This window comes from Hippocampus zosterae, chromosome 11 (assembly GCF_025434085.1).
Source record: "Hippocampus zosterae strain Florida chromosome 11, ASM2543408v3, whole genome shotgun sequence".
Lineage (NCBI taxonomy): Eukaryota > Metazoa > Chordata > Actinopteri > Syngnathiformes > Syngnathidae > Hippocampus > Hippocampus zosterae.
In genome coordinates, this window is record NC_067461.1 from 13,425,788 (window position 1) to 13,440,027 (window position 14,240).

Below are 14,240 nucleotides of genomic sequence, written 5' to 3' on the forward strand. Positions count from 1 at the left end.
AATCCCATCAAAAGGAGGCCCTAATGTAATGCAGTGGATCAAACAGATGAAAGCCCTTTGCACTGGTGACTTCCTATTGACAAAGTTGAGATGATACAGCCTTTTTTTCCCCAAAATGAAAGCTTGTGTTAAGTTCTGGGAGAAGAAAGAAAATTGGATGGTCGTTCAACCAGTTTCCCTGCTTTAAAAAAGTATTTATACCACTTGAACATTTTTACATTTTTTGACCTTACAACACAATCTCGACTGTATTTTGTTCATCATATGAGATCATATAAAATCTCAATAATAACAGTGAAGTTTGTGGTTGTCCATCCATCCATTCCTTAGTGTGGCAAAATGTGAAAAAGTTTAGCAGGGGTGTCCAAAGTCAGTCCTCAAGGTTCAGCTGTCCTGCCTGTATTCCAGCTTTCCCAAGAGCAACACACCTGATTCAAATAATCAGGAATGTTCTAATGCTGCTTCAGAGCTGGCTGATGAGCTGATCATCTGAATCAGGTGTGTCGCAGCCTGGAGACATGGAAAACAGGCAGGACGGTGGCCCTCCAGGAACGGAGCTGGACATGCCTGATTAAGGGGTATGAATATTTTTCAAGAACAGATACTGCAGATCCAGGGACTAATAAGAAACAACACAGACATCAACATTTTATCGTTTTATTTCAACATTTATAATCTGCAAATTATTGTTTTCATAATATTGCACTCACACACATTCTTGACTCCTATTATGGTTTATTTCAGAATTCGAGCCGGAACCTTGGTTGCAAGAATGAGAGACAAGTCATAGATGACCAATTCAGAAATATACTTCTAAAATAAATACTTTACAGTGACAATGCATACTTTTTACAATGGGCGTCTTCCTCAGAGAGACAGCGGGTACAGTCACAAATTACGGTTGCAATGTGCATACTTAATAAACATATTCACAAGCTTACATGAGATGAGAACCCGGATATTGCTAGTGACTAAAATAGCATAAATCTGTTCCCGCATCCTCCCTTTCGAATCAACAAACTGTATTCTTGAAGGATTCCCTTATTCTACAATCACAGATGTTGACCGCACCTACTTTTTCGAGGCAAACCTTGAAACAGTTTACATATCTAAGCTACTTTTTATTTTTCCCTTTAAAGTCCCTTGATTGAAGAATGGCACTGACACTGAAAGAATCCTACCTCACAGGTATATTTGTAAAGTTGTTAAGATGGCACCTGATTGAGTGAACAAATCATGGCATCAAATGAAAATGGTCTCATCTGTTGTAGGTCTTCTTGCTTCAGAGCACTAGTTACGTGTTATGCCTCGCAACCTCAACTTGTGAAAACAAATTGTTGGCGTCACCATGATGGATCTCGCTCCGAATTCAAGGCTAGAATTCTCTTGCTTCTTCAAACTGCTTGTAGTAATCCTCTTCCTGAGGGTTGTCGCGACACTTTTGCCCGTTGTTTGGTGGTCTTGCCTCATTATAGCGACTCCAGTCTCCTTTGCATATGATCCAGGGCAAGATGTCCACTTTGTAGTGTAGGTCAGCCGAGAACTCCGTACTTATAAGATTGGGTGTTCCGGCGCCTTTGCCTCGTGTGATGAGTTTCATGTTGTCATCGTAACAGCAGTGCTGTGCAGCCAGTGTGGTGGACTCCAGTGTCAGCATGGAGCGAATGCAGTAGCGGGCCGTGGGCTTATAGATGTCCAGTTTCTCTTTTGGTCCGCTGGCATCTTTCCAGCGGTAATATCTGCGCGAAGGAGCGTCGTGCACATTGGCAGTGCTATACGCTACGTCGGTTGGGTATGAACAAGGGCAGCTGGGAAGGTCATTGGCCACCTTAGTCATGTATTTCTTCAAGAAGTCACTCTTGCAGTTCATCCATCGCTCGCAGCTGTCTGTATCTAGAAAATATGGAGACACTTTAGATCGCTGAATCTTGTTGCAGTAGTGGAAGATAAAAGCAATAAGTACATATAATGTTACTGTGTGAGACCGCAACATAGAATTGATGAAGTGATTCTGACAGAGTGGGAACATTCAAATGACGGATGGTGCGGAGTACTAAAAGAGTAGCGAGAAACATACCAACACCAAAGAGCTCAGTGGCATTGAAATCATCTGTTCCTGCAAGCAGGCTCACTTCAGTCGCTGCTGTCTTGAAGGCATCTTCAATACCTAGGTAAAGGGTGAAACAGATTATCTACTGGCCTTTAATACTGAATGTACAGTGTTGACCCAGGCATGAGGCAATTTAAAGACAGCCAATACAAGAGCTAACTAAAAATAAGGACTTTATTCTATTTTTATTTTATTTTATTTTTTTTCAAATCAACAGTTGTAATAAAGTGCCCAGCGAATGTAAAGTTATCATGTCAGCCTGATCATGCCGACATCAAGTATTTACCTGGACAGTTTGGCATATCACATGTTCTGGACTCAGTGGCAGTACAGGCGTAACCACAAGACCTGGTTCTCTTCTGGTTGCCATTTCCACAGGTGACACTGCACAGTGACCAGTTACTCCAGTCCCCCTCCCCATCCATGTAGTCTGAATTGGAGAGAAAATAATGAGAACGCTGATGTAGGCCACATGCTGAACTTTAACTCTACTGTATTAGCTTGCTTCACTAAGACTTTGTATTAAGTTGGGTACCACATGAGAGGGGAAGTGCGGTGTGGGTTCAAGATTTTTTTTTTCCAAGGGAAAAAAAAACCTTCCCAGATGAGCTTTTCTGTGTGAATTGTGTTGTAACAACTCATGGATGATTGTTAAACAAATAATGCCATGGCAATGAGCAGCATGTGTGTGTGTGTTGAGTCAGTGAGTGGAGTAAAAGACTTAAATTTCGCAAATTCCACCAATGATTTAAGACGTCTGCATTTCCAAGTTGAGGCACACCATTTAGTTGCTCGATCCGTGATTCATCCGATTGAAAATGGAAAGTGAATTTGCAAGAAATCCTCTTTAAGTCCAATTATCGTTGAGCACATGGCGGTAATGGGCATACATGGAAACGGTTAGACTCGGCTCTTCGACTGCCAGAGTCCATCTGCGCAACCGCATGCAAACACAGTTCTCACTGACATGCTGGTCTGGAACGCAGTGCTCCATCAATGAGGAGAATTAATGTGGGCATGTTGGGATGGAAGTATTTCTGGCCAAGGTCCAAACCCTCTTCTGGACTACAACCCCAACACTTGCCATCTGCCGCTCGTTATAAGCAGATAGACACCCAGTGCTCCTTCTTTGCCCTTTTACTGGGATATTAGACAGCAAGTGAGACCCAAGACCACATTTGAATACTGTTGTAATAATTCCTAAATTTGGAACCAACAACTTGTTGCTTGAGGGATGTCATTTCCTTCCAAAGTAATGCTGAGTGGCCCCAAGCAAGGTACCGAAAGCCCAGATGCATAGGACATGAGTGCTGGTTTAATTCTTCACATTCAAAGGATCTTGTTTCTGCATGCGTGTATTTCTGGCCTATGTGCAAAATCAATTTCCAGATAAGACAGTACTGATAAACATGCTAAATTGTTGTTTGCATATCGCTAACAGTATAACAATACATTGTATACCGTTTATATAGAACACAGACTGTGTTTCACCAGGAAGATTAATCCATCAGTACCAGGATATATGATCAACTTTGATATTCTTGTCATTTTGTGGGTTTGTTTTTTCCCAAATCGGTACATCTATGTCACGTTTCCGGAAGGTTCCAGACAGCATTGGGAGAGAAAAAAAATCCTGGAGCCGTGCCTTATATGCTCCAGAAATTGACCCTCACTGACTTCACAATTCTGAATTCTGAGTTTAAATCTCAGAGAGATCTGAAGATCGGCCAGTTCCCTGCCTGTTAGTGTGGCTGAAGTAAAGGATAAAATGAGAGTTGACAACAATGATAAGCTAGAAACATTAGACACGGACATGGGTTTGACAGGAAGATACTATAAAGTCACACGCCTAACCGCTTCAGTAAAAGTGACAACGGATGAAGTGACATTTTCCACAGCAGCCACATTCTTGTTCCACCGCATTGGTTTGGGCATGCTATGACTTGGACTGAAAGCATACTGCACGACAGTGAGTGTAAATTCTTCCACAGCTGATTTATGTGTGGGGTTACTCTTGGAGAGTCTTTTGGGGGGTGTGGCAGCCCAATAGTACTTTTGGCAACCATTCCTGTTGCTCAGCTTTGATGATAAGAAGCATAAATGGTGTCACCTAGCGAGCTCGACACTGTGGAGGAATCTGTCTCCTAAGGGTGTTAAAAGCTTTCAAGCAAGAGCTGCCAAAAGCCTGTCTGGGGATAGCAGCACTTGTTATGGTGACCGCCTGAATCAGCAAATCTGTAAATTATAGATTTTACATCAAACCATGGCCAAATGTGGACATGCTCGACCATGAAATTTACTGTAAATATTCTTTGTCAAAGCTGCTGATGTGCTTCTCACCATATTCCGTTTGGGGTTTGCCTCTGTCTCCTGCACCTCCTCTCCGGTTCCAGTCCACCGGTGGCCTCAGGAAGTTACTGTCCTCGCTTCCGCTATCATGCTCCTCCGCTTGAGTGGTGGAGGAGGTGCGAGGCCACCAGTTTCTCCAGTTAGGAGAAGCCCAGTTGGGTTTATTCTCCTTGCGGTGGCCTTTTTCTGGCTCGTGTGCTTCCAATCCATCCACAACCTCAATTGTCACCTTCCATAAAAAGAAGAAAGGCAGTTTCAGAATCATGCTGACTTCTCTTTTCTTGGGAGGTGGCAGAAGCTCAATCTGTAAGAATTTGATCTTGTCATTGGACAGATGCCGATTCAAGAACAGAGGACACATTAGATGGAGTGTGAACATTAGGGCTTGTCGCGACCGCTCCCCGATCTCGCCAATGAGATTGCACAATGTCATCCAAGGTGAAAATGTAATTTACCCTCAGGCGAATCTGATTAAAGTTTCCTCGACCAAACGGGTCAACTGGGTGCAAAGAGGTGACACCTCCTGATCGCCATGTCCCCCCATCCCCAACTTCCCTCCCCCATTCTGTACAAACACATGTGCCTCCCAGATGAGCTAGGACCAGCACCCTTGCCCCTCAGCCACCCTCCCACCTCACTGGCTCTCTCCACCTAAACACACAGTTCAAAGGGCCCCTCAGCCTCCTCCAGACCATGAAAGCCAGATGAATCCCAGGATCAAAGACCCCCGCCTCCTCCCCCTCTTCTCCCACAGCCTCACGCCCTTGCTCGATTGGTGGCTCCTCTCTCTTCCCACATCTTGAGACGCTAATACACTTTGTTCGCCCTCGGACTTAGTGGCGATGCTCACAGGAAAATGAAGGGACCCCCTTGCTAGATTAAAACAGGAGAATCATTTCAACATAGCGGTGGTTAGCCGGCCATCTGCACCCAGAGGAACTTATGGATGAGGCTTCGCCACAAATTTACATAAGCCGCCAGCTGTCTTCTTGCATGAGGCTGAGCAGCGGGGTATTGCTGGCAAATGTCTGCCTTTCAGTTGTCATTATGATGGACATGAGACCTCAAAGTCTACCCTTAACTTCACTCCATCCCAGGAAGCGGGATAGAGGGGGAGGCAGAGGAAGGCACGGAAGAAAGGGGGGTCAGTGATGTGCACCAACCTATTCTCCATCTTCCTGCTCACTCTTCCTGTCCTGACTGCTTGGGTAGCCATGTCTTACAAGTCAGTGAAAGCATGAAAGCAGCGGGGCAGGTGCACAGTCACACATGGTCACCTGTATGTTGGGATTCTGTCCATTGATATCAGCATTGGAGAGGTCAGGGAAATTCTGCAGATCCAGGATAAAAGCCCCAGGGCCATCTTTGTGGACGTCACTGCCAGTGCCTGGCGCCCACGGCAGGGCGGAGGACCGATGGGTAAAGCGACGCTCCGCGCCAGACCGCCAGGAGCCTTCAGGAGTCAGTTGGCCCAGTGAGCTGCTTTTTGCGTGGATGATGTTCTTCCAAAGGGGAGAAAGGAAAATATTATATTGGTTTGTGAAGCCCTGATACAAGACAGTTTTACTATCCTTTAAACGTCAGGTGTGAGTGAGAAAAACAACCTCAGCATTTGTGACTTGGCATCTGCACATCCAACAATATTAGGCTGATCTCCCATGTTGACAAGACATTCATGTGGACATTACCAATGCCATAAATATTTCTCAACTGTGTGAGCTCCAAACAGTGGAGCCAGAAATTGTAGTCTGCTTCAGCCAAAACATAATCTGCCTAATTCATCTGTCTAACAACTGCTTTCAGTGTCTGTTGGAGTGAATGCTTATCCTGTTTTAACCCATAGAGAATGGTGATATTTTAACACAGTAATTTGCAACGCACACGTATATAGCATGCGCCGATGCTGGCCGAGAGACCAACTTGGGCGAAACTGATGGTTTTCCATTGCAGTGTCTGCAGAGACAACCCATAGCAAACATTGTAAAATCATGATTTGGGGTTTCTTGGAGCCAAAGGAGTAGGTGCATTTCCTCAACAATTACTTCTTAATCGGACAAACGGTCACAGAAAGGGTGGCAGAAAATAGCACCAAGAAATCATCCTTCAAATTAACCGTGTTATCTTTGTTTATGCTTCATTTCTTCCACCCCTCTGTTTGTGTGACTGAGTTTGAAGCCTGAAAACATGGCAACAGTGCTGTACGGTTGCGGTGGCCAGTCACACACAAAGTTTTAGCTCGGCCGCATTGTAGTCGCCATAATAGTCTCTGTTGGAGCTATTTGTGTCCAACCAAGGTGCATTCTGGGCAATATAGGTACTTTGAGCTTGCACAGCATGGATGGAATGTTTATAAATGTACGTGTACTGTAATTTTAATTCTATTGTGAAGGGAAATATTCAAATCCATTAAACCAAGCTTACTTTACAAAGAGAGGCAGATAAAACCAGTGATTTCAAATGATTAGCAATAATTCATTGCATTGTTTGGGCAATTATATTTTGGTGTTGTTTTATAGAATGTGCAGTTAACTTCCAATGGACAGACGGAGGACAAAATGCTGCTTCTCAAGCAGACAGACCTGATGCCAAGAAGAGATTGACGTTTTGTGGTTACAATGTCTTTGTCTTAATATGTATCTCTATAGTGCTGTGTTTACCGTATATTTACTTTATGTCCAAGTACTTGACCTTTTTGTGACAGGAAAACCACAAGTCCTCCTTAACATACTGTATTAGAATTACATCCAGTACATCCAGTACATCCACACTTCCAGTGAGCAACCTCTTATCACTGTCAATACTGTAAGCATGGTCATTTAGATTCTAAATTTGTTGGAATTGGATCCAGATGAGACCTTTAGACTTTAAGTGAGCCTGAATTATCATTCCCATCCCCACAGTAATAACTAAGATGGACATTGTAACCTTTTGTACTTTATAAGACACTGTTCATAACAATTTGCAAATCAGAGAGAATCGTTAACAGTACAGGTATTCTTTTCTACCTTTTTGAGAATCAAGATTTCTGTTCTGCGGTTAACTGTTTTCTTTAAACATGAGCAGACTTTATGCTTCCGACGCAACTGCTGTAATTTCATGAAACAAATTGCGTCACAATTGCGTCATGAAAGCAAACAAGAGTGTTTGTGGGTTAAATCCTTCATTATCCAGTGTAATCGGTACCAGACGTCATTCTGTTGTCAGATGTTGCGTTACATGTGGCATACAGATGATCTAATGCCACTTCCAATTTAGATGATCTCATGTCAGACGTTAAAGTATTCCCCTACTTCCCATGTCACAGTCGTGTCATTCCAATGTTTAGCTTTAATACCATAACGCCCTTCGATTTACGCATGGCTCATCTCAACTATTTTGCAGCCAGTAAACTGGGCATTTTGGACAGACTGACAGTTGTTGATGCTAGCTGTAAAAACATCAAGTAAAAGCAATATTTAGCTAGTTTACTGTACAAACTAAAGATACACTAGTCTGACTGGAAGCTGTCACTAAATCTATATGTCACGCCATAAAGAATATAGTTATCATATATATATATATATATATATATATATATATATATATATATATATATATATATATATATATAGATGATGTCGTAAATATGTGCTTGGTTTTTTCCATGTTGGTGGAAAGAGTACTATGTGTGGCAGTGATACTTTCTATAAGGACAACCCCCTCTTTTTTTTATCATTAACAATTCAATGTTAAATCGATGAAGCGGGCAGTGAATTTGAAAGTACTGTATTTTATACTGATATTGATTGCCACCTTTCTAAAATTGTGTTTTTTTTCTGAAAAAACACACACACAAAAAACAAATATTGAATGTATGTTTAATTTTGGGCAAAGAAAAAATAAACCGCGCCATTATGCGAGGACAATATCTTCATACTTTCAACATTCACAAATGATTACTTGAATAGAAATTAACTCTTAAATTATTTGCAAAACGTTGTTTTATTTACTTTAGTATGATGTTTTCATTCTCAGGCATTTGGCAATCGACCGTAATTGTTACCTTCAACCTTTTCAAAGTCTACTTTTCAATGCCGGAAAAGGTGGACACCGAATGTTAATACAGCATGCTGGAATGCATCATTCTTCATGATTAGGTGTGGAATGAAAAGTGTTACAGTCTTATCTAAATAACGAAAAGGGTTGTAAACAATTTGAAGGAACTAAAGTAGGTTTAATTCACAAGTACAACTGTGATGGGCCAACCGCAAATTATACACACATTCAGTATTTCAGCAAATAGCCAAAAAGCCGTAGTTGGAAAATATGAGCGAATTACTCATAAGAAAAGAATTACGTCTCAGTTGTGTAACCTCTATCACTTCCTGATCGTGTCAAAATGAGCACTACTCTCTTTTCCATATGAGCCTCAATGGAAATTGAGAGGAAAAACATGTTGTTTTCTCATTTGTTTTTAATACAGTCCAGAGTCAGATGCAGATTAAAAGTGGTTTGGAAATAAATGAATAAAAATGACAAAAGCAAAATTCATGCTGCACTCCATTTGCCATCAGTCTCGTGCAATCCTCCTCAATGAGTTGTGCGCTTTAATTTGGAGATCAAAAGTGACACACAGTCCCTCAATTCATCTGGGCCCCCCAGGGTGTCACCCTCAAACTCTCAAAAGCCATGAATGAACACATACACACACAAGCCACCCTCCCGCACACCCCCTTACTCTCGCTCCTGTTCTTTTCCCGCTTCCCTTTTTTTCACTTTGTGACGGCTGCTTAAAGGGGCATGACTCCATTTTCAATTGGGAACAAGTCAGGGGGGCATCGCCCCCCCAACATCCCCCCACCCCCCTCCGGGAGGTTGGCAGGAAATGAAGGCAGTTGGACACTGTGCCAGATGCTTCTCAACACTGCACTCACGTAGGAGGAAAACAAAAGGATCTTGCCCGATCACACGAGTCACTCTTTGGTTACTTGCATAATACAGTACTCAACTAGAAAAAAACTACACAAAATAAAATTGGAATTAATTTTTTAAAGATGATTATAAATACAACAATTGAGGCAATACAGTACGTTTGACTCCAAAAAAGAAACAGATCAGGAAACACTGCCGGAGTTCTGTACCGTAGCCAAAGGGCACTGGGCCGTGCCACAGCATCAATGAACTTCATAGCAGTTCAGCAAATGTGCAAATCGTTTGATTCCTCTCCAAGTTGTCCTTTCTTGTTGCATGAAAAATGTCACCAAAGCCTTCTTCATTGAGACACGCAGCTCTGGCGCCGCCATGATACCCATTCTTTTGTTTAGACTCACAAGAGCGTGAGATTTGACCAAGACTTGTGAGCGCCTTGACGAGATTTGGTCACTGACGGCAGGGAGAAGTGTTGCGATGCAACAGATTGCTCGTGAAAGAGGGTCTTTAACCCTCCTGTTAACGTTTGTTCCACAATATCACACCTCCATTTTAAACGGCAATACTACAGGTGCGGTAAGCCACATTCTGTCATTGGTGCTTCTCTGAATGGCATTTTCAATCTGACACTGACAATGCACCTCCTGGGTTGTGTCAAGCCTCTCTCAAAGATTACAAAGATTACATCATCGTCCCTTGTGGTGGACCACTGGAGCATGTCCACACAGTGGAGCATGTATGTGGGCCCAAATAATAAGTATAGCAGATAAACCCTTTTATTCGTATATTCATTGATTTTAACACAGCTAAAAATACGGATGACAGAGTGGAGAAAAAGCAAAGGACATTTTCACAAGGATGTGAGTAGTTTGTGCTATATTTAAATATAAAAAATATACTGTATATATACTGTAAAAATATACTGTATGTATATATATATATATATTTTTTTTTTTGCAAGGTGGGGCTACTCCCTCCACCATCCCTGCCCAATCAAACAGTTGGCCGTGTGTCAAATATGCCACACATTCTTGAAATATTTCCTCAGCTATGCATGTCTTCACATCCAGCTGAACATAGACTTGCTGTGATGGTACTAACAGTGAAGCATTGTTATACCATCCGTAAATTAGAGGAAACATTATTTTAAGTCATTCAGCGCTATTTACCGTAAGCTTTTATTGGTGATGGTGGGGGCGGTTACCACTCCATAGGTTATAAGTACCTATCCATCATTTGGATGTGAAGAAAATAAATGTTCGGCTGCACGCTAAATATATATCAACAAGTAGCTGGAGGATGCGAAACACTCGCGAAAAAGCCTGTTAATCCCAGACCTGTCTTAACCTCTGGGTCAGGACTGGAGGTTCTACTGGAGTATGCGTCCTTTCTACTGCTGCGAAAATAGATTAGAGCATCTCTTGAGAGGTGACATGTTGACAAATGTTCCCCTTGTGAAATGGGGACATGTCGTTATGTTCTAAACTTCAAAGCAAACAAAAAGTTACCATGTGTTCAATTACAAAACTTTTTTTTTAAATCAGAGATACAAATAATTTATTTCTCGATTAATTATGCGCACTGATTCTGAATTCACCCTAGTTTTTTTTTCTTTCTCGAGCACATCAGGTTTTCTTATCAATAATAACAGCATCCATTAGTCTCCATTCGTCGTTCGTCCATTATCTGATCTGCTTATCCTCACTGTGGACACGGGTGTGCTTGAGCTTATCCCAGCTGTCTTTGGGCAGCAGGCGGGGCAGGCTGGGAACACTCTGAACTGTTTGCCAGCCAATTGCAGGGCAAGCACAGACAAACAACCATTCGCACTCATAATCACACCTAAGGACAATTTAGAGAATTCAATCACTCTACCATGCATGTTTTTGGAATGTGGGAGGAAATCGGAGTTCCTAGATGAAACATATTCCAATTTTTTTTTTTTACTTAAGGGCTAGGTTAACATCATAGCTATATATATTCATTATGGCATTGCTCCATGTATACATGCTTGTGTGTGATATGGTTCCATACCTGTCAACCTCGGCTAATATCTGCCCTTATAAATGATTACGATACGACAAAGCAACAAAAAACGGTCTACCGCGCATGTGCACTTCATGCTTTATCAATCCGACCGTACGTAGCGATGAAAAAAAAAATACGACTGTGGATTACTTTTGCTGGTTTGCGATGACAATAGTAGCCATCGACAACGGCATTGTCGTTGGCTACCAGCAGGTGAGACGATCTGGATTTGAGCCAAAATGGTCTTTGTGATATCGTTTCACAATTGGGGTTTTTTTTGCCCCCTATAAAAGTTTTAACATGCCGTACGTGATTTGAAATGATTTTTAAAAAACGTATAAAATATGGGGAAAACGTAGAAGTTGACAGGTATGTGGTTCACAGTGTGCAACACAAATATTCAGCAAAGAGTGAGTAGAATTAATCATGGGATTATATTGAGTTTAATAAATGTAGAAAAAAATAAGAATTAATGTTAAAACTTTCTATGACTCTCTGGTGGATTCAGACATCCATTATGGCTTAGTCTGCTGGTCAGGCAGCATCTCAGCCCAGGACAGAGAGAGATTGGAGCGACTGGTCAGGAGGGCCAGTTCTGTCCTGGGCTGCTCCTTGGACACTCTGGAGGAGGTGAGCAACAGGAGGATGCTTGCTAAGCTAACAGCTATGATGGACAGACCCTCACACCCCGTCCGGGCCACCCTGACAGCACTCGGCAGCTCCTTCAGCGACAGACTGATCCACCCACAAGAAGGAGAGGTACCACCGCTCGTTCCTGCCGACTGCTGTCAGGCTACTGAATAAATGCACCTGAAAACTTGGACTCTCCCCCCAATCACCCATTGTAAATAGCAATAGACAAAGCACTTAAATGCAGTAAAATCGAGAGATTGACAAGCACAATAGAAAACCTAATGGAATGTCTAACTACTGAAATACATAATAAAAAGGCATCGCATATCATCATAAGTTGCATCTATAGGACACCAGGATCATGTATTGACACATTCAATTAAAAAACAAAACAAAACAAAAAAACTCACAGCACAGCCACCTTATGCAGCAGCATATACGCAAGTGCATATATGCTTATATCTTATATTTTGTATTTTTTTTTACTGTGGATAGTTCTTTTTTTTTTTTTTTTTTTTATTTTGTGCGTGCAAATACTTGTTTTCTACTTTTTCTACTTTCTTCCCTCCAAACTTTGCTGGTGTAAATTGCAAATTTCTCCATTGTGAGACAATAAAGGTTTTCTTATCTTACCTTAATACAACACATTCCATCAAATGCAACATCTCTCTCTGTCTCTCTCTCTCTCCCCACAGTATAATGATGCTGCACACACAAGTGATTGAGGTGCAATACTTTGGCGTATAGAAGCCAATTGAAGTTGAATTTCTGCCTGGATCTGCGGAGGTTTGCAAGACAAAAGCGGAGTGAGGGATGCATTTTTAGGGTCCAACTCTGACCCGTCTAGCTCCTCACCCAAAACGACAGTGATGTGTGCATGATGACAGAGACGTGCCCATGGCAAGCATTTAACCCCCCAGGACAACAACAGGGGGTGTGTCTGCCTTGGGTTCGGAGGGGGTGACCCCTGACCCTGCGTGCTCACTGACTGACTGACTGCCATCCCCGGGGGACACCCTCACTTCCGTGCATGTGTCAACACTCTCATATTTGATCAGACCCATCTGTGAAGACTCCCACCATCACCGGACTTACCTCGCTCTGATCCAGGCTCAGGCTGACGTTGGCCGGCGGCAACGGGCTGCTCTGGAGCACAGTGATGTGCAAGGTGAGGAGGAGAAGTCCCAGGAGCAGCAAGAGCTCTGCAGCCAGCCGCAACATCCTCCTGACGCGGCCGCCCTTTGGAGCCTCAGAGGTCGCAGCGGCTCCGCCTCCGCCCGGTGCAGAGGCTCCGATCTCCGGATCTGCCGGGGACGAGGAGCCGCAACACCACTTCGGAGCCACTTCGGGAATCAGAAATGCAAAAAGTGAGGGGAAACGGATCGACGCAGTCCCCCAAAAGTCCAACGTTTACTTTGGGTAAAGGGTTAAAATGCAGATCTGGCGGACTTCTCCCTCAATAAACAATGACTTGTTGGCACTTGGAATGAAACACACGTGCGCATCTGCTGCTTCGGATCCAGTTCGAGCGGCTGGCTGCAGCATCAAATCCTGAATTCACACTTTGGTTCGTCCTCAATGCCACTTAGGAAACGTTTCCGCTTTTGTCCGCATCGTGCGCCATAGGATGGCTCGGCCGCGCAACGAGAGCCGTTTGGATCTGAACCAAACAAGTTTCCTAAAGATGTCTTCGACCTCTTGAGTCCACGCTCGCGTGCTCCGCTCTCTTCAAAAAATCCTCCATAATGGTGGCGCGGTGAGGAAGAGGGGGGTGGGGGTGCACGTAGAAAGAGGGTCTCACACCTCAAGGTGTCCAGCAGGAGGAAGGGGCTCAGACACAGAGCAAACTCGCATGGCACGTTTGACTTAAGGGCTCTTGAGTGACTTTTATACCGTACACCCCACCCTCCTCCACCGCCTTCCACGAGGCGCCCTCCCCATGTTAACTCTTTGAGCCCCTTCTTGGCTCAACGCAACCTCATTTCAAAACCAAGTAGAAATCACAGTTTTTCTTCTTCTTCTTTTGGGACATTCTAAAATGCTTAATGGGAAAACGACTTCAAGACAGTCATTATCCAAATTCACATGCATGTGTTTTCTTGAACCTCTGAAAATATCAAAACAATTGGCAGTGAATTATGGATTTCATAGCCATGAAGCCTTTTCCAAGACTTGAGAAAAAGCTGAACGCGGCGCAGTGATAGAAAACTAC

At 43.0% G+C, this 14,240-nt stretch overlaps 1 protein-coding gene across 1 annotated transcript; it reads right to left on the minus strand.

The window, feature by feature from the left end:
- Positions 1-641: 641 nt before the first annotated feature.
- On the minus strand, positions 642-13,910 carry ism1 (isthmin 1). Its single transcript, XM_052079629.1, has 6 exons — positions 13,124-13,910; positions 5,737-5,961; positions 4,451-4,688; positions 2,397-2,540; positions 2,078-2,167; positions 642-1,893 (listed from the first exon to the last, which is right to left on the minus strand). Exons 1-6 carry the CDS (start codon positions 13,247-13,249, stop codon positions 1,376-1,378), a joined length of 1,341 nt encoding a protein of 446 aa, XP_051935589.1. The 5' UTR covers positions 13,250-13,910; the 3' UTR covers positions 642-1,375.
- Positions 13,911-14,240: the final 330 nt, after the last annotated feature.

Coding starts and splice junctions, on each gene's coding strand:
- ism1 (XM_052079629.1), bottom strand. CDS start 13,249: ATGTTGCGGCTGGCTGCAGAGCTCTTGCTGCTCCTGGGACTTCTCCTC. Junction 5,962..13,123: donor TGAGCCTGGATCAGAGCGAG/GTAAGTCCGGTG, acceptor CCCCTTTGGAAG/AACATCATCCACGCAAAAAG. Junction 2,168..2,396: donor TGATATGCCAAACTGTCCAG/GTAAATACTTGA, acceptor CCCTTTACCTAG/GTATTGAAGATGCCTTCAAG.